The sequence below is a fragment of the Pundamilia nyererei genome, unplaced genomic scaffold, assembly GCF_000239375.1.
Source record: "Pundamilia nyererei isolate P.nyererei 1_Seehausen unplaced genomic scaffold, PunNye1.0 scaffold00070, whole genome shotgun sequence".
NCBI classification, from domain to species: Eukaryota; Metazoa; Chordata; class Actinopteri; order Cichliformes; family Cichlidae; genus Pundamilia; species Pundamilia nyererei.
In genome coordinates, this window is record NW_005187471.1 from 2830798 (window position 1) to 2855368 (window position 24571).

At 39.1% G+C, this 24571-nt stretch overlaps 1 protein-coding gene across 1 annotated transcript; it reads left to right on the forward strand.

Annotated features, from left to right (window-relative positions):
* Positions 1-96: 96 nt before the first annotated feature.
* Positions 97-23864, forward strand: vps39 (VPS39 subunit of HOPS complex). The gene is made up of 24 exons (XM_005736754.1): positions 97-696; positions 902-967; positions 1095-1159; positions 1273-1315; positions 1465-1559; positions 3436-3534; positions 3643-3735; positions 4261-4444; positions 6729-6849; positions 7465-7585; positions 7841-7970; positions 8354-8496; positions 8632-8772; positions 10006-10147; positions 11537-11623; positions 12467-12540; positions 12619-12835; positions 13808-13936; positions 14051-14153; positions 15002-15047; positions 15546-15695; positions 18970-19104; positions 21361-21452; positions 21830-23864. The coding sequence occupies exons 1-24, from the start codon at positions 624-626 to the stop codon at positions 21909-21911; spliced, it is 2631 nt and encodes an 876-aa protein (XP_005736811.1). The 5' UTR covers positions 97-623; the 3' UTR covers positions 21912-23864.
* Positions 23865-24571: the final 707 nt, after the last annotated feature.

Consider the following 24571-nt stretch of genomic DNA (forward strand, 5'->3'; position numbering starts at 1 on the left):
AATTTAAAAAATATATAATATTTAAGTATTTGTGTCATAAATACTGGTTTTTCTTTTCGTACGAAACCTCGCGAGAGTGCAAAATAACCGTTCAACTTACCGTTTAATGCAAGCCACTGCGCCTTTAATGCGTTCCTCGTGAGCTCACATACTTCAGTCACGTGCCTGTCAAACCCCAGCAGCTCGCGCAGCCGTGTTCAAAACAACTAAGGAAGTAACAAGAAGCTACATGGCTAACGAAAACTAATTGCTGCGGTTTATATAGCGTTTGTGGTTAAACATTTTAGGTTAATTGCAGTTGCGCAGTTGTTAACTTACAGTCTTCGCTCAGATTTCAGTTGCAGTGAGAGGGAGCCGATAGTTGCTCACTTCTTAGCTAAAAGGCTAACGATCAGCTGTTGTTTTGGTCAGGGAGGAAGGTGGCTAACAAGCCAAACTGCATTGCATTACCTAATCAGTTCTCCGTATTGGCCATTCCAAAAAAAAGCAAAACTGAACTGTGTTAGTTTATGGCGACATGTAAAGCTGTACCCCCGGACAGATTTATCAGCGATTAGGCGTCCGCCCCGTGTGGGATTAATATATCAGAGGGGTGTGTGAGATTGAATTAGCGTCGCTTCAAGATGCACGACGCATATGAGCCTGTACCTATTCTGGAAAAGCTTCCTCTTCAGATTGACTGCCTTGCAGCCTGGGGTGAGTTGTTGACACTTTGGTCCCACGGCTGCTCTTTAATTTTGTGACACTGAAATAGTACCCCTGTTTATCGAAGTGCAGTCTTGCAAGTTGTCAAGAAATCATGAGTTGTTTCACCACTGAACACAGGTAACATCTCAGACTTATGTGAAAACGTTATGTCTGAAATTAACTGACCGCATCTTTTGTACCGACTTCCTTACAGAGGACTGGCTGCTTGTAGGAACAAAACCAGGCCATCTCCTTCTGTACCGAATAAAGAAGGATGCAGGTAAGGAGACCGAAGGGGGATGTTATCCATTTGGAGGCCGGTTTACCTTTCTGTTGCACACTTCAAATACCAATTTAAGTAATTCTGATGAACACATTTCTTTTTCTTTTTTTTTTTTTTATCTTAGGAGGCAACCGGTTTGAGGTCACACTGGAAAAATCCAACAAGAACTTCTCAAAGAAGATTCAGCAGGTATCTGACTTTTTAAGTCGCTTAACCGCAAATTTAGAATTTAAAATTATTCACCTCTGTTTGTTGACCAGCTTATGTGTGTTTATCTCTTTAACTGTGTTTTTTTTCTCCAGCTTTATGTTGTCTCACAGTACAAAATTCTTGTCAGTCTCCTGGGTAAGTTTTTCTCAGCAATACATTTTTACAGAGTTAAAATGTCATGTAAAGTAAAAATTGGGGGAACCTTGGGCTTGTAAAGGCTTCAAACTAATATCAGTTCTTCATTAACGTGACAACTAAACAAACCGATTTAAACATCCCCACAGAGAACAACATCCATGTCCATGACCTCCTGACCTTCCAGCAGATCACTGTGGTGTCCAAAGCCAAAGGAGCCACACTCTTTGCATGTGACTTGCAGGTCAGCAATAGACCCCTGTTTTGTGTAACTTAGCATGTGGTAAGAGAGGATAGATAAGACCTATCAGCTGTCAATTATCTCCCAGTGGTGACTTGTGGTATTGCAATAAAAAAAAAACAAAAGTATTTTCCCTCACAGACTATAATTCTATAACAGAGGTAGACAGGGCTTCCAGCTTCAAACAGGATTAAGTTCTTCTCTTTTTATTATATTTTATAAGTTCTTTTTGTGTGTGATGTCTTAACTATGTGTACCAATAGAGCAGCAGTCTCCTAGGGAAATGTAGGGGGCTAAAGCAGGATAAAGACTTAAAGCTAGTCTTGAACTTTTTTTTGGTCTTGCAGTCAAACAAGTTTCTGTTGATGTGAGCTGGTGGTTTCTTTTAGTCGGGTATCCAGTTCTCCTTCTAGTAGTGGTATTGTTTCTGCAGTCATATTCTTGCACACATTGCTTCCCATTACAAATGAAAGCAAAACCAGTTTTCACCTGAACAGTTGTGTACACTGCGAGACATACAGCTGCATGTTTGTGAACCATTTAAGACAAAAGTGAACTAAATTCAAAGTTTGGAGTTATTTGTGGCCGTGGAAATTTGAGTATAATGGCTTACAAGCAAAACCAAATCAAACTGAGCATGCCTAGACCATTCGTCTTACTTCTGACTGTTTTTAGTAGCCTTTCGAATGTGTTTTCACACAACTCACAAACTTTACAGAAGCAAATCGAGGACCTAGGTAATTATAATCCTCTGGATTTCATTGTCCTTCAACAGATGGCATCAATACAGGAAGTAAATCTGAGGTTTACCATGGTGCTGCTTACTAACATGACATTTTCAATTTCTCTTTCAACACTTAACAATAGAAATAAAAAGCAACGTGATTGCTTAGTTCAACTCTGCCTTTGTCATCTGATTTAAGACAACAGTTGGTGTCTTGAAAACAGTAAAGTAGCATACATATGGAGGAGTGACATAGGCTACGTTCACACTGCAGGAGAAAGCGCATCAAATCTGACTTTTTTGACCCTATGCGACCCATATCCGATCATGGTATGACAGTGTGAACGGCACAAATCCGATATTTTCAAATCCGATCTGGATCACTTTCGTATGTGGTCCTGAATCTGATACATATCTGATGTTTTAGAAAGCGACTGCTGCTTGAACGGTCATGTCGCATTAAATCCGTCTTTTACGTCACTGACACACGACAGACGCCAATCATCAGCGCCCGAGAAGACAACGTGAACGCTTCCTGGCCATCCAGTGTAGATGTCAGTGAAACTGTTGGGAAGACAACGTTGGAGAAACGTGAACATTTTATTTGTACTGTATAATCTGCAGATGCTGACAGAAATCTGCAACTATCCTTTGAAGCACAGCTCCTCTCTTAAACAGCAATAAGGATAATTATTAGGCCATATGTAAATAATAAAATAACTTAAAGCAAAACTGGGAAATGTAAAGTCAGAAACAAGTCTTTATATTAAGGGCCATCAGTCAAACAATACTGTTCGGTCTGGGTCTAAACAGAGCGCGTTGTGTGTGACGTCTTCTTTTGCGCATGCAGGCCGCTTTGAGGGTTCACACTAGAGCGCGTTTGCTGTCACATTTTATTTGTAGTGTGAACAAGCAGACAAAAAAAATCGGATTTGATCAAAAAATCAGAATTGAGAATCAAGACCTACAGTGTGAACGTAGCCAAAAACACAATTTGTATTTAATTGTGCTAAATATGTAAAAACCCTGAACATTTTCTTAGTTTTTTATACAGTAGCTGCAATATTTTGTCTTGTTTGTTCATCTGTGCTGGACATATATTTTGCCTCGCATGTCCTCTCACGAATTGTATATTTCGTCTCTTTTTGTTCTCAGCAAACCAGCTCAGGGGAGGAACAGCTGAGAATGTGTGTTGCAGTGAAAAAGAAACTTCAGCTGTATTACTGGAAGGACAGAGAGTTTCATGAGCTGCAGGTAATTTATACTGGACATGTGACTCATTATAGTGTGATTCAAGTTTAACAGAATTTTCCAGCGCTTTGACACATTTAGCCATTTTAATGTTTTCCTTTCGTCTGTCAGGGGGACTTTGCTGCACCAGATATTCCAAAGTCAATGGCTTGGTGTGAAAACTCCATATGTGTTGGTTTCAAGAGAGACTATTACCTCATTCGGGTATGTGTTACAGAAAAGGGGTGCAAGCAGCTTCTTTACTTTTTAACTTACTTGTATGTGCTTAGAACTTAAAATGATTCTTCCAGCCATAATGGGTCTTTTTAATTGTGGAAAAACTCCTTGTCAAAAGAAAAGAAATATCCACAGAAACCTTTCTCATATTTCACATCTTCCCTTTTCATCTCTATGCCCGGTTTGCTGAGTAGAAGTTAAATTAATACCTGAGGGTGATGTTTTTACGCCACTTTCTAGAAGCAGACAGTTATATAATGAGTTCCTGTCTTCTTTTTTTAATGGCTTGACTTTGTTTATTTTAAGACTTTTTCCTTCATGCTTCTCTCTTTTTGTTTTATCAGCTACATCCAGAAAGTCTGTTAATAATATAGATGTATCTCCCTAATAGTGTTTTATTGTCTTTGTAAAGCACTTTATAACAGTCTCACAGATCATTTTAACACTGCTAGGATATTATTACTTTATTCTGAATCTCACGGACTCATTCAAACTGCATTTGCTGTCAACTAGATGGATGGCCGTGGCTCCATAAAAGAGCTCTTCCCCACTGGGAAACAATTAGAACCTCTGGTTGCTCCACTGGCAGATGGGAAGGTGGCTGTTGGGCAGGATGACCTAACTGTGGTGCTTAATGAAGAGGGAGTGTGCACCCAGAAGTGTGCCCTGAACTGGACAGATATCCCTATAGCAATGGGTAAGAAAAAGACACAACAACTGATACGCTGTCATTGTATTTTAAGCTTTATGTCTATTGTAATCAATCAGCTTGTGAAAAGAAAATATATTAAAAAATTGCTGTCATGTATCCAAGCATGTTAAAAGGGAAAGAAGGAGAGGAAAACCCACACACCATCTCAAGCCCAATCCAAGTCTTTATTTATGTATTTCTGACTCATAATGTCTTTGTTAGAGTGTATTTGTTCTTGATATCAATACAAACTGACAGGAAAGTTAAAAGGGCACAAAGCTATCTGCAAACAAGAGCCAAAAATCCTCCCTCAATTCTCTGTGTGGGTTCATCTTTTAGATATTATACAAAGGTGTTTTGCCAAAATGTGTAACCCTGGCAGTTGTTTTACCCAAGTGAAAAACAACTGTCTTCACCTTTTTGTTTTTGTTTTTTCCTCTTGGGCACTTTCATTTCACAGATTATATACAATAAAACCTCAGAAAAATCCAGCGATTCACAGAAACTAAACTCATGCATTTCAATAACTGTTGTTTCCTTAAGTTTATGAATTCCTGAGGGAGAGCATCGATTATTTTCTTCGTGGACATTGTTAATGTTAGCAATCAAATTTATAGAAAACAAACTCTCCGTCCAAAATCCCAGAGCTTCACAGGCAAGAAAGGAAAACCTCAGCAGACCAAATAAAGAAACCACAGCACTAAACAGTTTATTTTCTCGAGGTGACATTTAGCTTTTTTGTTTTGCTCATAAATTCTACAAAACAGTTGCCTTTAAAAATATATATGGAATGAAAGATTATAGTTGGCGCTGGATCAGTTGACCCTGAAGCATCCATTAGTAATGCTGCTCTACACTGAGGCTTGTTCTCTCTCCTCTTTTCACTCCCCAGGTGTTTATATACCACTGCTGCACGTTATTAGATTTTTGTCTTCCCGCTCCTACAGTCTGTGTTTTTTGTCTTGTCCCTATCCTTTTTCTTTTATCTTTCCCCCTCACCCAGCCAGTCCACTCCCTGAGGCTGGTACTGCTGGTAGGAGATTTCTTCCTGTTAAAGGGGAGTTTTTTCTTTCTGCTGTCACTGAGTCCCTGTAGGGTCTTCTTTCTACTACTCTATGGTCTCTACTTAATGCTGTAAAGTGATTTCAGGTGACTATTGTTGTGATAGGTGCTATATAAATGCATTCTTGTAGAATTCTTTTAGCAAAAGTGTGACCATAATCTGAGAATACTCTTTCCTAGTTGTTACATTTTAGGTAAGTCTTTCAGTTCTTGTCTTAATAATGGAGAGCTTAATTAATGAACTCGGTAATGGCAGCATCTGTGTGAAGTTTTCAGAATGTCCATATATATTTTTTATATAAATGAGCCTGGTAAAGAAGTGTATGATGATGATAATAATAATAATAATAATAATAATGACAATGATGATAATAATGATGATGATGTAAATAGTAATAGTCTATTCTCTTGTTGCCACAGTGACTGGGCAGGTTTGTTCAGCAGTTTACAGATCAGTCAGACCTGTTGTCTAAATACTGCCATTGTTCTTATCCAGCTGCTGTCTGTCTGTCTTCTCTTGTCCCCATTCTTCCCTTCCTCCCTCGCTGTCTGAGCTGTGATGCTGTTTTCCACTTGTCAGAACACAAAACTCAGTCTTAGATCAGCTTTTTTTTTTATCCTGTGACTAAGACACCGTAGGTCTGAGGAACTTTGTGACAGAAGAGATGCAGATAAGCTTGTGCATTGTTTTGAAGGGCCTTTTTTTTTCTGTGCTCACTGGCATGTGGAAAGAAACATTATGAAGGGGAAATGAAGCCTCCAAGCAGTGGTTTCATGCAGTTTGCAATTTCCTCATTTTGAATTACCGGTAGTCATGATAGTGGCGTTGGCAAGCAGCAATAGAGGCTGAGGTATGGTCAGTTTAGAATATTTCTAACAGAGTGTCCTAACTGCTCAACCAGAAGAGGAGGCCTGGGCTTTTTGCTGTGAGTGTCTTTCATCCCATATCCAACCACAGGCTTGACTTGATTGCAGTCTGGTTAGATTCCTTCCTGTATAGCCCCGAGGACCAGAAATCTCATCACAAATGTGGCCCCCTGCTTTCAGTATAGATATATTATAGATCTTGTGTGAAGGTCTTTTCACCTTTTATCAGATATTCCCTCTATATGCCTTTAAACATCATGGTAACTACTGCTTTCTTATTATGAGTTTACAGGTGTCACCAGACACGATTTGGTCATACTACAAGCAAAATGCTATTTTTTTTTTTTTTTAATGTTCCCAGAGCACCAGCCTCCCTACATCATAGCAGTTCTTCCTCGGTATGTGGAGATACGGACCTTTGAGCCAAGGCTGCTGGTGCAGAGCGTGGAGCTGCAGAGACCACGCTTCATCACCTCAGCAGGGTGAGGCAGGCTGACCTCTGAAGTTTACTTTTGCGTGGAAGTCTGATCATTTACATCACGATCTGTTGCATTGTCACACCTTGGATTTATGTTTTTTGCAGTGTAAAAATCTGGAGAATGGAGTGGAAACACTGAGTTGTATATTTCCATGCAATCATACACTAGCTAATTGCTATGTTGTGTTTTAACCTTTCAAGTGTAGTGTCATCCACGCTTTTAAGCCTGACAGTTCTTCTGTTATGATGTATTTTATTTGGGTATACTAAACAACAAAGTCAACAAAATGTTTCATTATAAGGCAAAAGATCTTCTTGTGAAGAGGCTCTTTCTGGAAACAGAAAATATTTACTGGTGCAGTATTGTGTAAAAGACTGCAGTGGTATTTGGGCACTTTTGGTAGGTTTAATCATGAATGCTGGCCTTTCCTGATGCTTTCACACTGGCTGCCTTGTATAACATCATTTAACTAACATCCTCGCTTTCATCGGTTCTCCTGGTTTCCATTTCCCATGATAATGATGCCGATAATGGTGGTCCATCCTTTGAAAGAAAAACACTTTTGCTTCAGGCTTTTGTCTCTAATCTTGTTTTCTCCTCTTATCTTATCTTTTACAGGCCAAATATCGTGTATGTTGCCAGCAACCACTTTGTGTGGCGCCTGGTGCCCGTGTCAATAGCCACTCAGATCCGGCAGCTTCTACAGGACAAACAGTTTGAGCTTGCTCTTCAGCTGGCGGTGAGCAGCAAAACCACTCGCATTACTATTAAAGCACATTATTACATTCCTGAGGATTCAATTTGTGCTTTAGCTCGAAGCATGGGACATTAAAATCACTTATCTTGATTAGGAGCAGCAAGCCGAAACAGTAAGAATGCTTTCAACTTTGGAGTTTATGGTTACCTTATTTAGCAATCTGGCTATCCAGAGACTTATCTGGGACTTTTTACTGTAGCGTGACGAATTCGTTGACTTTCTTTTTTTTCCTGCCAGAAGATGAAGGATGACTCGGATGGTGATAAGAAGCAGCAGATACATCACATCCAGAATTTATATGCCTTCAATCTGTTTTGCCAGAAGAGATTTGATGACTCGATGCAGGTGTTTGCCAAACTCGGCACAGGTAGGACTTCTGCCAATCCGCAGGGACACCTTTCCTTTTGTTGTCTGACAAACGGCTCAGCAATATGCGCCTATAGCTGAGACGTCTTGAAAATATTTTGTCCACTCGGATGAAGGCATCTGAATTTTCCCAGTATGTTCTTTTTTTGCTCCTGTTGCTTACTGTGCGTATTGATGGAAGAATTTTATACACATGATCACTGCATGTTATTACTTCACTTGTGCCTGTATGAGAGTTTATTATCGTGTGATTCTTGCTCTAATGGGCTTTTAATTTCAGTTTTCAAAACATTGTGTTATAAACATGTTACTCAAAATATAGTTTCCTTTAATCAATCTAGAAGAAGGTAAAAGTTTTAACTGTTATCCTCCTTTGCTCGGCAGATCCCACACACGTGATTGGACTTTATCCAGACTTGCTCCCAGGTGATTACCGGAAACAACTGCACTACCCCAACCCTCTGCCTACTCTGTCTGGGGCAGAGCTGGAAAAGGCGCATCTCGCTCTTATTGATTACCTCACGCAGGTAGGTGTGTGTTTGTGTGTAAGAGAAAAGTGGAAAATTTCATAGAATTTTGATAAGATTTTTGCTTTAAGGAGGTTTGGTCACTTTTTCTTTTAAACAAACCCTGATTTTTTTTTTTTTTTTCTGTCCTCAAAGAAACGGAGCCACCTTGTGAAACAGCTGAATGACTCTGACCCTTCTACGACGTCTCCTCTCATGGAGGGCACGCCTACCATCAAGAGCCGCAAAAAACTCCTGCAGATCATCGATACCACCTTGCTGAAATGTTACCTTCACGTAAGACATAATTAAGACTTTTAAGATAACCCTCTCGAGCAGTTTAGATTTCACATAAATTAAAGCCTGCGCACACAAAGCAGGGGTCCCTGGGCCCTCACGCCTCAGACTGTAGTTTAAGTTTAAAGAACAGCTTGCTATTGTCAGCAAGCCTACTCCGAATGTTTATACTTTGCGATACAAGTTATATCAGCTCTGACAAACTTGGCAGCTTTCATCCATTTACAGTAAAAGGAAGTGATCTCAAACGTAAAATTTGTAACTGGTTTAGTCAGATAAGCAGACAAAACTCTTCAACAAGTGACAGGTGTATCATCTTCTTTATTAAGATGTTTTAAAAATGTAAACGTGAATGAAATTAATCAACAATTTTCCAGACACTCGCTTATGTTTCACCATATAAACAACAGCAAACAGACTATAAACATATGTTGTAAAGATGATGCATTAGACATGACCAGGGCTATGTAATGTCACAAAATGATGCAAACAAATACAGGCGTTCTTTCACAAGCACAATATAGCTGCACATCTGATGGAATACAACACAGGCATAATAAAGCATAATAAAACATAAAGTCCTCTATAAGAAATCACAAACATGCTTACAGTCCCAAAACTCATCATTGAATTCTTTTAAATATCAGCAACATAAAATACTCAGTGCTTTCCAGAAACTGACAAAGAATGATGACTCTACTATGAATGACAATGACCGTGAGTGCATGTGATTCACTTCCTGTTTCTCACTTGTAGAAACTGGCAGCAACATTAGGTAACTTGATATGTAGCCATAGGGGTGTGTGTTAAACAGTTAATGGGCAGGTTTAAAGCAACTTAAGACAAACTGGATCACAGTTCAAAGCAGTGTTAGTTTGACTGTCATTGAGGCGTGACAGCAGCAGCACTGTGGGTCCAGTGTTGACTGAGTGAAGTAGGTACCTGGGAAACCAAACAAAACTTTGAATTTATTATGCAAACTTAGTTTCAGTCCTCATCTATGGAGAAATGGTAACTTGTGTTGGAATGTGGGATAAGATGTATTTAAGCAAGTTTCTCTGCTTACTGCTTGGGCTTTGCATTAGCAGCTTAACTGTCTGAATTTGCCTTAAAGTCCTCTGCAGCTAGTTTAATATGAGTGCGTGTTTGGGATGCCGGGAATACGTGCCAGATTGCTCAAATAATAAATAGCAACAGAAACGGTGATCTGCTTTTTATCCTCACCTCATCCAGACAAACGTGGCCCTTGTGTCCCCCCTCCTTCGTCTGGAGAACAATCATTGCCACATCGAGGAGAGCGAGTATGTCCTGAAGAAGGCTCACAAGTACAGCGAGCTCATTATTCTCTATGAAAAGAAGGGCCTGCACCAGAAAGGTAATTGTCAAGACTTTTAAATCCTAAAATCTCATAAATTTTCCACGTTAGAGGGGTATTGTATTATTAGGGTACTTGTTTGTCATCTTCTTCTCATAATGATAAATGAGATTGCTGTATTCATTATTGATGTAAGGTAAAATATTTAAAACAGTCTTACAAACAGAATATAAAGCATGGATCCTTTCAAGTGTATTTGCAGGGAAAAGTTTCTTTGGAATAACAACTTGAATTCCATTTGATTAAGTGTGATTTAGATCGTAATAATTCAAGTGAAATGGATAAGATTTATACACCTTCAGCTGTGTTTGACTCCTCTGGAAAACTGGCAGGTATCACGCTGTCGGGTTCAAGTGAGAGTCAAGTCATTTCTCTCTCAAGCTTGTCGACTTGTTGGTTGACTTTCTCTTTTTAAAACTGGGAATAAGAGAGGATGGGTTTTGGGTTTTTTTTTTCCCCCTTATTTTGCATATTTTTATAATCAAGAAACAAAGCTTGAACAATGGCTTGTTGTACACCAAACCTTAACTGTTTGCCTTTAGCTGGTTGAAGTCCATCTTTGAGAGAATTCAAATTACTGTCAGTGTTTAATACATGCAAGTTAATTTTCTTTTTGTCTCTTTTGACATGATGCGTATGCACTTGTTTAAAATATAAGTGACACTGTGAAATATCTTTTGAATTGATGAGCTGCAGAGAACAGATATGTCAATCAGCTGAATAATGACTGCCATCATAGTTACAGTGATTTGTCAGTGTGGTTTATCTCTTGCAGACCTCAACTGAATGCATAATAATAAAATGCATTGAGACATCTGTTTCCAGCTTTGGATGTTGTATTTGGAGTTCGCTATATAAGTGGCAGCTCATTTGATCACAGATCTGCTCTGCTTTTGTCAGCGGTCTTGTCATTACCTCCCAAACACAAAAGCCGTTGTGAGCGTAACCATTTCAGTATGTTTAAGTTATAAGCTCGTAGATGTATTCTGGTGTGGTTGCACAGATTATCTCAGAGGAGGTTTCCTGCATGAGGTCGACTGGTCATCCTTGTGAATCAGAGCTGCCTTAACGCTCTTTGTTTCTGCTGGTACTCTGTGGCTGTTCTCGCAGAGAGCGCATCTGGTTTTAATTGGCCTGCTGCAGTTTGGGCTTGTGATGTCATGCTGCTCAAGTCTGCCTCTCTCTGCGTCTGCCAATTCAAACCAGCTGTTCCAAAACACAGATGAACACTTTGCATATGCCTCGACCAATTTCTGTTGGTGGAGGACTTATGTAATGCAGAGCAGACCACATCTTGCTACTTTCACTCAGGCAGACGTCACTTTTGTTCTAGTTCCTCTGTTATTCACCTCTTGTTACTTTTTCTCAAGCCTGTTTACACTCTCGCAGCTCTGCAGGTGCTGCTCGACCAATCCACCAAGGCCAACTCTCCACTTAAGGGCCATGAGCGAACAGTGCAGTACCTCCAAAGATTGGGTAAGGATCAACAGCTGGCTCAAGCCTGTTAAATTTGTTGATGGGATTTTGTAAAATTCCCAGAGAAAACATTCATGTTGATTGATTATGGATGTTGGATATAACTGATCTGCAGTGATTTGCGTGTCTGAGATTAATTACATGGGAGCGTTTAAAAAAAATTCTATTTTTTCTTATTTCCTTTGTTTCACTATGAAACTTTACATCTATATACCGTTTGCTTACTGGGTGGTCAACAGCTAAAATTGCTGTAGTACTTTTTGAATTCCTATGAGGTGAATAAGGTAATGACTAGAATGAGTCTTTATAATGAAATGATTAAAATTCTTTCAGTAGTCTGTGTTTCAACTGTGCTTTAAGAATTTCATTTGCCGTTTGATTGTATTTTTGTTTATTGTAAATGTTATTTTAAACTCAACAACAACCCTCTGAAACTGTGGACTCTTCCAGCTTCACTGGGACAGTTTCATTTGCTTCAATTAGCTGTGTTTAATTATTGGCAATTTTTTTTTAAAGTCCAAAACAGTTTTATTTAGTTATTATTATTATTATTATTAGTAGTAGTAGTAGTAGTAGTAGTAGTAGTATTATTTTCCGTTTGCAACAAAATTCTAAATGCAGGACACAACAGTAAAACTCATTTGTTGTTTTGTGCAGTATTGAACTTGTTCAGTTGTATAAATGTATTCATGTTATTGCATTGGAGTCCAGTCAAACAATATGTTAATTTTCTTATAATTAATTATTCCCTGAGGTCGGAAATGTTTACAGGCTGATTAAAACCTAATGATTTGAGTTGTAAGTTAAGCCCACTTAGCCATCATAACACCTCTGTGCACACAGGAGCAGAGAATCTGGGTATAATCTTTGAGTTTTCTCCCTGGGTGCTGAAGACGTTTCCTGAAGATGGCCTGAAGGTAGGTACAACATTTACATCCATTGCCACGACTTCCTTTTTATTACCCAATGGAGTAAAAACCTGTCTTCCTGCTCAGATCTTTACAGAAGACCTGACAGAAGTGGAGTCGTTGCCTAGAGACAAGGTGCTGCAGTTTCTAAAGGACGGTTTTAAGGAGCTCGCCGTCCCATATTTAGAGCACATCATTTACGTGTGGGAAGAGCAGGGTCCCGAGTTTCACAATGTGCTAATCCAGCTCTACCTGGGCAGGGTTCAAGTCCTCATGAAGGAGTACCTCAAGTTGCTGCCTACAGGTATGAGCAAGAATAAACCTGAGTACACTGAGTGTCTGGGAATGAAAAAGTTTTACAGTTAGCCTTTTTTTCCCTGTTAGACTAGGAAAATAAGTTACGTTGTTGGGCACATATAACATTGATAAATTATTAGTTAACATACACAATAACCTCCTTTTGCTGTAGAGAAATATGGAGGAGTGTAATTGTAGCATCAGCGTAGCAGGGTGATGGAGCTTTGAAGGCTTTCTAGCAAACCTGGCCTTTTTGAAGTTGAGTTTACTTTTAAAATACTTTATTTTTTAATTGTATTTTAGAATTTTTATTTGATTTCATTACCGCACTGCATATGGATTCACTCTGGCTCTTCTTGCAGAGAGTATTCTCTCACCGCTGTTGCAAATAAAGTCTGTGTCAGAACTGATTATCAGGTCCATCCATCTCTTACTCTTGAAACACCTTTTAATGCGCCTCCCAGCAGGAATGCTCGTTAATGTGCACTCTGTTTAAAAACAAAAACCAAACCCCCATAAAACTTAAAAACAGCTAATGAAATAAGAAAAACCCGATCCTTGGGCCAGCTATTGCTGCATTTCACGATAAACTGGAATGCAAGCACACGCAGCCCTCAATATTAAAGAGTTTCTCTAGGCTTATTGTGATCGTTGGGTACAAGGCTGGGAATATGTGTGGTTAAATATATTTTTACTTTGGGCATATGATAAATCATCTTGATATTTACCTTTTCTGAAATGTAATAATTAAGTTATTTATTTATTTTATTAATATAGTTATAATTTGTCAAAGAACAGTAAGACAAACCCTCATATTACTACTTCTACATCACAAGTGATCTAAAACCCCCCAAAATGGCAAAAACCACTGTAGACAAATATGAAGAGCAACACCCATTCTTTAAAACGGAAATAGCTTTTTTCCACAGACTCACCCATTATCTGAACATCTCTGTAATAAAATGCTCTGTTATTGTAGGCGCTTCAGCTGTTCCTGCAGGGAAAGAGAATGGTGAACTGGGAGAGTTCAGGAACAAGCTGTTGACTTTCCTGGATATTTCTACATGCTATGAACCTGCCAGACTCATCAGTGACTTCCCCTTTGATGGTAGGATGTTGCTTACACTGAGATGACAGGTTTTATCTACTGTTTGCTTGGGAAATACAAATAAAGACGTGAGTTGCCATGTCATGATCCTTGACTTTTGTTTCCATGTTGAAGGCTTGCTGGAGGAACGGGCTCTGCTTCTGGGTCGTATGGGTAAACATGAGCAAGCGCTCTTCATCTATGTACACATCTTGAAAGACACCCACATGGCTGAAGAGTGAGTATTCCTGCACAACTGAAAAGTAACACCAATCAACAGCTAATATGACTGATGTTAAACTGTCAAAGTATTTCCTGACTCAGTCACGAACTTGGGTCATTTCCTGAAGTCATATTTACATGCATTTTGGATTCCATAGTGTAATTCAGTTTTGTTTATATAGCGCCTAATCTCAACAATAGTCACTGTGAGGCACTTTGCATCACAAGGTAAAGACCCCACAATAAGACAGAGAAACCCCAATAATCAAATAACCCCCTGTGAGCAAGCACTTGGGGACAGTGGGAAGTAAAAACTCACTTTTAACAGGAAGAAACCTCTGGCAGAACCAGGTTCGGGAAGGGGCGGGCATCTGCCACCACAAAGAACAAAAGGGCATACTGTGGAAGAGTCAGATTATTAATAACTAATGATTACATGAAAAGTGGTGTCTAACCACATAGTGAGTGAAAAAGAAACCCTCACTGATCCAGCCCCAACTATATGCTTTATCATATAGTTGGGGCCCTGACTATGAGTAGTGGTTTGCATATTTGGCCCACCAAGTGAAGGGTTCTGGCCTGATCCCGAGAGGAGGCACAAACCCCTTCGGGGTTGCATGAGAAAGGGCATTCGGTGTTTAAAAACTTGCCAAATCAAATATGCGCCGCTGCCTGAAGGGTGACGCCTTGTGAATAAGGGAGCAGCTGAAAGTAGCTCTATATTTAACAGCATTTTCTGCAAGGCAGAGCCAGTGTAATTACCTGCAGTGCTGTGTTTGTCCAATCAGTCAACATCATAGCACTAAAATGAGCAATTTTATATCATCATGTATTTGCTAATGTTTTTCTGTGTGCTCTTTGCAGATACTGTCACGGACATTACAACAGTTCAGTGGAAGGAAATAAAGATGTAAGTAGTTTTTAGTGTAATTCTAGGTTGTTGGGGGGTTTTTTTTGGGTGGGGGGGGTTACCTCTTTTGAGTTTGTGTCCTCCTGGAATTTATTAAAGTTTATTTTTTTTATGAACACATTTTTCAGTTTGTATGCTTTGCTGCGTTCTGATAAGCACATTTGTGTTCACAGAACATGCTATACAACTATAATGAATTATTTATGCTACAAGGAGCATTGCCAGCTTTACAAAAAAAAGAAATGTTAAAAATTTTCTTCCTCACTTAACTAGAAATGACAGCTGACATGACAGCATGTTGTTGGCCTGTTTGTCTGCCTGTTCTCTTGAATGCCTCTTTAAATTTATGTATGTTTGGCAGAAATGTTCACTTGGACTCGAGGATGAGGTGCCTTAAGCGTTAGTAGTCAAACCTCATGAGACAGGTTTTTGGCCATAACTTAAGGTGCTAGTTTGTCAATTAAGCACATTAATAACAGCTGTATTTCTGCTCTGTAGGTTTATCTTTCTCTGCTGCGAATGTACCTGTCACCTCCTGACGTCCACTGCCTGGGGCCAATTAAGATGGAGCTATCTGAGCCTCAGGCCAACCTCCAGGCAGCCCTGCAGGTCCTGGAGCTGCACCACAGCAAGCTCAACACCACCAAGGTACACAGTGATTGCATCAGCAGGGTATTTCTCACCAGAGTGACTCACTGCTGCCTAGTCTCTGGTAGCGATTCTGTTATTTCTTTGTATAGTATGGAATGTTTAACAGCATCAAGTCAGATCAGGCTCTGTTAGTGTCTAGTGAGGCCAGTTAGAGTATACTGACGGTAATTGAGTTTGAATTTTATGAGTCCCCTGACATAAAATAACTCCACTTTGCTTAACAGTGACTCATAAACCCTCAAACATCTCACTCAATCAATTAAAGTATTTTCTAACTCAATCCAGGACAGAGTCGGCCTGTTTAGGCTGGATTAAAATTAGGTTAAAAAAAACAGCTTTAACAGTGACACGCACTCAGTGACTTACACAAAATTAATAATCTGACATTTATAAAAAAAAGAGAAAAAGAAAGAAAGCAGCCACTGAACAGAATGCAGATTCTTTAAAGATTTAGTTTGTTTATAGCACAAAATGAAAGCCGCTCGCACTGCTGGGGGTAATCAAGCTGCTGTCTTTTGACAGAAGGATTCAGCAAAGCAGAAAAACATGTCCAACAGAGTGCTGGTCTCCCCTGAGAGGCATCTGTGGTGAAGTTTCTAAAACTTACTTTGTGTAACTTGTTAAAAGACCTGCACCCAAAACCAAAATAGCAAGAAGTTAATTAAATAAAAGATGTTACACTGAAAAGTGTAAATTCACCCACCATAATTGATTATGTCAAATTGGGTGACACGGTTATGGTCATTATTGTTAAAAATAAAACTAAGGGTAATTTAGGTTTAGGTAACTGAAATGAAGGCATTAGAACATCAAAAATGTAAACTGAATACTAAAAACTTAACAAAAAAATAAATATATAGAGGAGATATCTTCACTTAGTCTTTGTCACCCTGGTCTAATCTTAATTCAGAAGACATAAGCTGGTGTGGGTAATGTATTCATCTTACATGTGAAAGATCCTTTTTTTCAGTCCTAGGAGACACTAATCCAGCATCGAGGGTTCACAAGCTAGTGTACTCATAGTTCCAGTTCCAAGCCTAGATAAATGCATCAGAAAGGGCATGAAGTGTAAAATCTGTGTCAAGTCAAACATGGATCCATCCGCTGTGGTGAGCGCCCATGGGAAATAAAGGAGCAGCCGAGAGTACCTACTTTGTGTTGCAATACCTTTTATAAAACCTCTCAAATCTTGCCAAAAAATATCTTACATCACTATGAAGATGATACTATAGATATTTGAGTTGCGGTTCTTCTCATAGGGGTAATCGTAGGGGTAGAACATACTTCCAAAGATTTTATGCTGGATACCCTTGAGCATCCGTGCAACCTTTTCTGTTTAACCAGACCTACAAGTGCACTGACTTGTGACTGCCCATGCCTGGGTTACTGGTAAGCTCTATTATAGTTATATCTGCTGTGAATAGCAATTTTTTTTTTTTTTAAAGATTTGTACTTTATTAAGACTAATAGTGGTTTGATATGACTTCAGTCAAACCATTTTTTTTGACTGCAGCTCTAGTTTTTGTTTTTTCTGAACAATCCAGCTAACAGTTACACAAAAAACTCTTAATGTCTTAGCATTAAGGACAGGAGGCGTGGCTTTTCAGAGACCTCTTTGTCTCTGTTAAAGTTTAAACACATAAATCAAGAATGTTTGTCTGTTCTGGGTTATGTTGTTGTTGTAAAATGCGCTCCAACAGCCTCTGTTCTGTCTGTGACTTAATGAACATGTGACACTCTGAGAAAGGCACTGCTGATTTCAGATCACAGATATGTTAAATTATCAGACCAGAGCGCTTCATCCCATCTTTCTGTGCTGCACACCCTCATCGGCTTTCCCATGGATCTGCCTTGCCGTGACAAGATGACAGAAAACTTTATGCAAAACATCTGATGTGTGGGGGGTTTTTTTTTTTTTGTTTGTTTTTTAATGGAACTTTTTCATTTCTTCACTCGCATGCTTGCTATTTAAAATAGGTTTCATTGTGCTCCAACAAAATGAAAATGAACAGTTTTAGTGAATAAGAAATCAGCAAGATAAGTCTACTCAATGAATGAATGGTTCTATAGATACGGCCTTGGCGATGTGGCTCTTCCAGGAAATATTAACGGTGGCACGAAGCATGCAGTTTTGGTTTTGATCCAATTTCTTGCTCAGCAGTTTGTTCAAGGGCAACTGTAGAGACTCACTGAGCAGGATCACATCAACACACGACTTAAACACTTTAAGTCTGGCTAACCTTTACTCAGAGCCTTCCACATCTTGGCAAGATGCTCCCGCATTTGATGGTAGATCTGTCCTTGGTGAGTAGAATAAAGCAGTCAGCCGGTGCATTGATATTAGTTTGAGATTTCAAGGTGGACACTGGTTCCCTGGGCAGCACTTTTGACTTCATGTAGGAAATCATGTGCATCTTCAATCTTGGCTTCAGGAAAGCAGATGTCATTTGCAAAATTGAGGTCCAGAAGAATCGCAGCCAGTTTCTAGGAGCTTGGTCTTCCCCTCAGTGAGACATCAGTGCAGTTGACCACCTTACGATGCACAAGGCAGAAAGATCTATAGAAACACTTTAAACACAAAAAATGTAAGTGCTAGTAGCATCATTGAAGGGTAATTGATTAGCGTAAAGACTTTTAAAATGTGCATATTATTTAAGGTTATTGCACGTCTCGGTTTAATAAAAAAATACAGTTGAATCTAAATCCAGCTCTGTTTTTCAGAAGAAAATGCTCGCTCTGTGCTCTATGCCGGCTGTTTGGGTTTAACGAGGTAATTTGTACTAATTTTATTACATTATATGAAGCAGGAGGACAGAAAAAAAACTAGAGCTTGATTGTGTTTAGTTTTTCTAAATGGTCACGTAAAAGCACGCAGGAGATGTAATTTAGTTGTTGTGAAGGAGGGTAAGATGCAGTTAGAAGTTTGGAGGATATCATGTAACACAAAGTGGGACAGCAAATTAGTTTTTCCCAGAGAAGTGATTTGATTTGCTGTTATGACTTTGAAATGATGAACAAGTATGTAATAAAAAGTCTAATGGATTTGAAAATGACAATTACACGTCACTATCATTGCTGCTTTTGAAAGTTGTTGCCCCACAACATGAAAATTACCAGCACTGCTGTTTATAAGAAAATATACTTTTAAAGTCTGTGTTTGCCATTTAGTAATCCACAGAGGTCCCTTATGCCTTTGAAACCTTTTTAAATAGCAAGGTGTGGTCAGTAGTGTTTACCAAGCTGGTGTTTTGTTTTTCTTTTCTTTACTCAGGCCATCAATTTGCTCCCAGCAAACACTCAGATCCGTGAGATCCGGGTTTTCCTGGAGAGCGTCCTGGAGGAGAAGGCTCAGATGAAGCGCTGCAACCAGGTGCTGAAAAGTCTGCTGCAAGCCGAATTCCTGAGGGTGAGTCCTGGAGAGCGGGTTCACATAATGACTTCTGAATTTTAATACTTGATATATGCTAGCAAGGAATTTAGGCCTCTGCCCTCTTCCTTAAGATTTTTTACTTTAGGCTGACATCTGAGAAAGGCACGATCTGATATCGTTGAGTTGGTGTTGTTCCCAGATCATCATGAAAATGTTGTTCCAGGTTTAACCTTGCAAGTGAGCATTTGTTGTGACGTTATTCTTTTGCGCGCCAAGCCATTCCTGCATTTCTGAAATTCCAATGTTGCAAGGACAATATTAATTCTGCTTAGCGTTTATTAAAGGGTCAGGGTCAGGGTCCGTTGATCGGCGGACAGAGGCGGTTTCTCGCAGCTTAAGTACAGTTTTTTGTTTTACGGCGGTTTTTCCCGAAGTCGCAAAAGTATGACGTCACAACATTCTGATTGGTCACTTGCAATGTTGATCCTGGAACAACACTTAGTATGATGATCTGGGAACAACACCAACACGATAATATCCAGACATGTTCAACAACACCTGAGCGAAGCAGAGGTGTGTATGTCTGAGAGTTTTTCGGTCCTCATGTTGAAGGATAGACAGCTGATGTATTAGAGGGGTACAGTTTCACTTGGGAGAAAATATTTTAAATATGAAATTTATTAGCGCTGTTATGAGAAACATATGTTTGTTTTCCTTCAATGGCTTATTAAGAATTATTAAGAAATAAAGAAGTTACCGGTACACCACCAGGCCAGTGACACAAACAGGAATGTTCAGTGAGCTTACTTCACCTGAAAGGAAGTAGCCACTGCTCAGAGGAAGCCCCCCCTTCTACCCCCACTAAAACTGAAAGTTAATATTTTGACCTGGTACAGTGCTCCTGCATTACCCCCATCTTTAATTATTGTTTTCCTACTTTTTTTGTTCCCAGATCTTTCAGAATATTTAGAAATTAGTTAAATAATTTTTTAAATAAATTGTAATATCAATAACACGGTGGGCAGTCAAAGTTTGCAACAGTTAATGGCTTAAAAAGGACATTTTTCTAACTTCTCAAATGTGTTTTCCAGTTTGATTTTTCTCGTTAACTCTTACGTCATTCTCCATTTCTTAGAGTAGTTATAATATTGCATTTCTTTTTATTGCTTTTATTGTGTTTGCTGTGCTTTATTAGAAAATCACCTTATGAAAGTAGGATTCATTTCAGTAGCAGGGTTGCATGGGTTGCATGTCTGTAGTTAACTAGATGAGCCACATTTGAATAACATTTATCTTCTGTTGGTGGCCAGTTTTTAAAAAGACACCGCAAAGTTAAATAAGGAAAAAATCAATTTTTTAAAAATTGTTTCCTTTTAATCAGAGTCAAACTAAAACTATGATGTTGTCAGATCTCTGCAAATCAAAAAGAATTACTTTTAGAATTACTGTTATTATAATCAACAGTAGTTTTGCTTGATTAGCAGACCCAAACAGCTTGTTTCCACATTAAACTTAACAAATTAATTTAAAACCATATCTGTGCGCATTCTCTCAGTGGCAGGGCAGATGGTCGCATTAGCAGTGAAACAATGCCTGCTACAAAAGATGAGCTTAAAGGGTCACAGCTGAGATCAGTTTGCAAGCTAATTAGCTTCACATTAAACAGCTTGCACACATATGTCCAGATGTCAATTTGATGCCATTAAATGCTGGCCTGGTTCAACCGTTCAATATTGCTGTAGGAATGGAAACTGTGGGCAGTGAGTGCAAATGCAATGCAACATATTTGTTTACTTTTCCTAATGTGTATATATTTCTTTAAGACATTTTTGTCTCTTTGCGATACAAAAAAGTACTAGGATGATTGCGTGAGTAATTAAACTGATCTCTCAAATGAACAGCATAAATCTGTGCTCCATATATATTTTTTAATATTTACATTTCATATGCTCGTCTGTCATCTCCAGAGCTATTTGAGAATTAATCATGAGGTCCACATCTGACGGGTTGAGCTGAAGTGGTCTCCAATCCAGAGTGTTAAATAAACAGGAGCTGTAGAGACACTGGGCAGAAATCGTCACTTCAAATCATGTCCACAATTTGATTTCTTGTGCGTTATTTCTTCAAAGCAGGAGAGTCCACACTCCTCCATCCGTCACGCTATATATTTGTGCTGAATGGTGAAATGGTGGACGACAGAGTGTTCGAGATGGAGGTTTTGTACCTTTATAATCGAGTGACTGTGCTGGAGAAAGACGATTTAATGTCCGCGTTCCTGTCATTTGATTTCAGGTGCAAGAGGAGCGGATTTTCCACCAGCAGGTTAAATGCGTTATTACAGAAGAGAAGATCTGCAGAGTCTGCAAGAAGAAAATAGGAAATAGGTAGGACTGTCCTGTTCAGATTTAGCATGCTGTTGTTTTATATTTACTTGGTTTTCAAATTTTATCTTTATTTCATTGATTTTGGGTTTTCTTCTCCATTCTTTTGCTGAAAATTTGAGTATATGACAAATATTTGAATCTTAAAACTGAAAAGTGGGATGATTTGTTTGCTCTATAGACACATTAACTCTCACTAATGTGGGGTTATGTATTCTTATATGCACGTTTATTAATTTAGTTGTATTTTCTTATGAGACAAGCTGCTGTTAATACCACATACACATAGTTTACTCCTTCAGCTTTCATTTAATGCTTGTTTATGTGCTTGTAACAATCAGTAGGAAAGCATTCACACATCTGTTTATTTTCTCTTTCAGTGCATTTGCCAGGTATCCCAATGGCGTGGTGGTGCATTACTTCTGCTGCAAAGACCGCAACATTTGCCCCGCTGAACAGTAACATCTCCACAGTAGAAATAATAAATTGCCCTCCTTTCTTCGACTCCTTGGACATCTGTGAACTAGAAATACACGTGGTAGTTGGAAGCGCTTAGAATGGGACGCTTTTGTCCAAAGCACGTCAGAGGATTTTGCTTGCAGATTCTTTTTAACCTGAGTTGACCTCCCGTTGTCATGCTAAAACCACAGCGCAGGACGGGAGCCGAAGTCGACTTTCTCTCTCTGTGCATGAAGTAGCAGTAGGAATGCCCAGGGTCGTTCAACAGGCGGGGGGAGAGAGAGGGAGTGAGGTAGACGTTGACATTTGAAAAGCATGTGTCGCTGTAACGCTAGAAGGGATTCACGGCTCTACGGTACACATTCCCTCTGAGGAAAACGGACACTATTGACAACTGTAACAACAAACGTTGTGCATGCACTCACCAGGAGATGATTACAAGCCTGGTTTACACAGTCTCCCTTCCCTCCTGTTGCACTGCATCGGCCTCAAACACTGCTTCATATGCCATATAGACTCTGCAGGAGTACTGGTGAATGCCTTCTGCGACTCTGAAGATTGTCTCTCATGACTTGTCATTGCAAGTGATGGTACTTACTAAAACAGCTTTACTGCACATTTGTGGTTTTTGTGTTTTATTTAATCATTTGTTGCAGCTAACATATTTTCCTCGTTTGTTTTTTACAGTTTAAATATTATCGCTCTAAATTCACTCTCCACTGTTTTAATGTCTCGTTTGTCGTTGTTGTCTTCTTTGTCGTGGAATAATTTTTTTTTTAATTTAAACTTTGCAATGCTTGAGGAGCACTCGCTCGGTTTTTCCCCTGGTTTGCTTCACCTATGAGCCACCGCATTGAAGCCACCTGCCTTATACAGTCTAGGCCTCCCTCGTGCCGCTGTGACCCATCAGGGCGTGATTGCAGTGCGTCCTGTGGCTTACAGGGCGCAGCCCCCATGGATCTTCCTGCTCAATCTGACTTGGATCTTTGGGAATTTGGGAACTAGGTCTATGCCATGTGCTTTTCTAAAGTTGTTTTTTTTTTCCTGAAGAGGGAAACTGTTTCTGTCAGGGTGTGCCGTTGCCATGGAAGATGGTCAATAACATGTGATGTGTAGCTTTGATGTTGTGGTTTATTTAGTTGGTTCAGTGACATAAATGTCTCTCCAACTATGTTAATAATATTTTTTTTCTAAAGAAACTTTACAAAACAGTGTTTGTTTGGGGTTTTTTTCCTTTGTCATACATGAAATGTAATATATTTGGGTTTATTAAAGGCTTTCTTTGCTGCTTTGAAGACTAATGGAATAACTGATGTAAATATTATTGATTTATGCCCTTTGCTGTGACCATGAGTCTCAGCTTAGCCACTGTAACTTTTTCTTTTACGTATAAGGCTGTTGCCTGCTTTGCTCTGAGACAGATTAAAAGTGTTGTAACTTTGTCCTGTTTGTTCATGTTAACTCGGATCTTTGCTTTTTCATTGCAATAGTATGTTCAAATGACAAATTACTGTTCACCTGGGAGGTATTTAACGAAAGCAATGCACCCCCAGGTTATTATGAATAAAGCAATGAATGAATGTATGTTTTGTTTTGGGTTTGTTTGTTTTTTTCTTGGTCAGTGTTGTCAGTGTTGTTTGGGTATCTGGATGACTGGAAGAAAAAAATAGATCTTTCTTGTAATTTGTAGCATTTTCTACATCCCTTCTTCCTTGAAATATCTCCTCTTCTTCTGCTTTTAGAGGTTTGCACACATTCTCTGCTAAGACTGTTTCACATTTTTGTTTTTTTAAGTATTGTTTTGTGGAAATTATTGTTACCACTGAGTGTATACTGTATAAAGACTAAGAGGGTAGATGACATATTTCTCATTGAGTTATTTGTTTCTGAAGAGCAACCCAGCAGGTCGGTGCAGTCTCTCTGTTTGGCTATAATCAGTAATAAACATGCATTTCCACTCATGTTTGTGCCTGTGTGACAGCAACGCTCAACACCTACACTGCACATATTCATTATGCAGGTGATGAATCTTTTTAGTGCTTGGACTTAGTAGGAAGCCAAAACAGTATTGTCACTGTGGAAAATGTCATCAGACTCTTAAGTATAAATTATGTGTAGATGTGTGGGCTACAGCTACCGATAACTTACCAGCAAAAATGGGTTTATGATTGAATTTTTTTACTTTTTATGTTCAACATCTACATTTTTACTCTGCATATTCAGAATTCTTGTGGCTAACACCACTGCTGAATAAATTGATTTGCCAGGCAGATTATTAGCTACAGCTGTTCAAATGTTTATTTGTTTTTAAACGCAAATCAGTCAGCAGTCAGGCGGCAACTCAGTGCATTTAGACACACACAAGCTTTAATTGGCGGTTACTGTCAGACAAGCTGGTTTAAATATTTTAGAAACTTCTTGTCTAATGGGATTTTTCCACACAGTCACTTTTAGGGTTCACAGAGAAGGGTCTGAAAAATATTCAGTGAACTGCAGTTTTCTGAGTGAAAATCAGAGGTCAGGGGAGACTGCTTTGAGATTAAAGGAAGGCAACAGTAACTCAAATATCCACTTGTTACAACCAAGGTGTGCAGAAGAGCATCTCTGAATCTACAATGTGAATAAACCAGATTGGCTACGGCACCAGAACACCATACCAGGTC

Coding starts and splice junctions, on each gene's coding strand:
- vps39 (XM_005736754.1), top strand. CDS start 624: ATGCACGACGCATATGAGCCTGTACCTATTCTGGAAAAGCTTCCTCTT. Junction 3,736..4,260: donor GAGACTATTACCTCATTCGG/GTATGTGTTACA, acceptor GCTGTCAACTAG/ATGGATGGCCGTGGCTCCAT. Junction 15,048..15,545: donor CAGTGGAAGGAAATAAAGAT/GTAAGTAGTTTT, acceptor TCTGCTCTGTAG/GTTTATCTTTCTCTGCTGCG.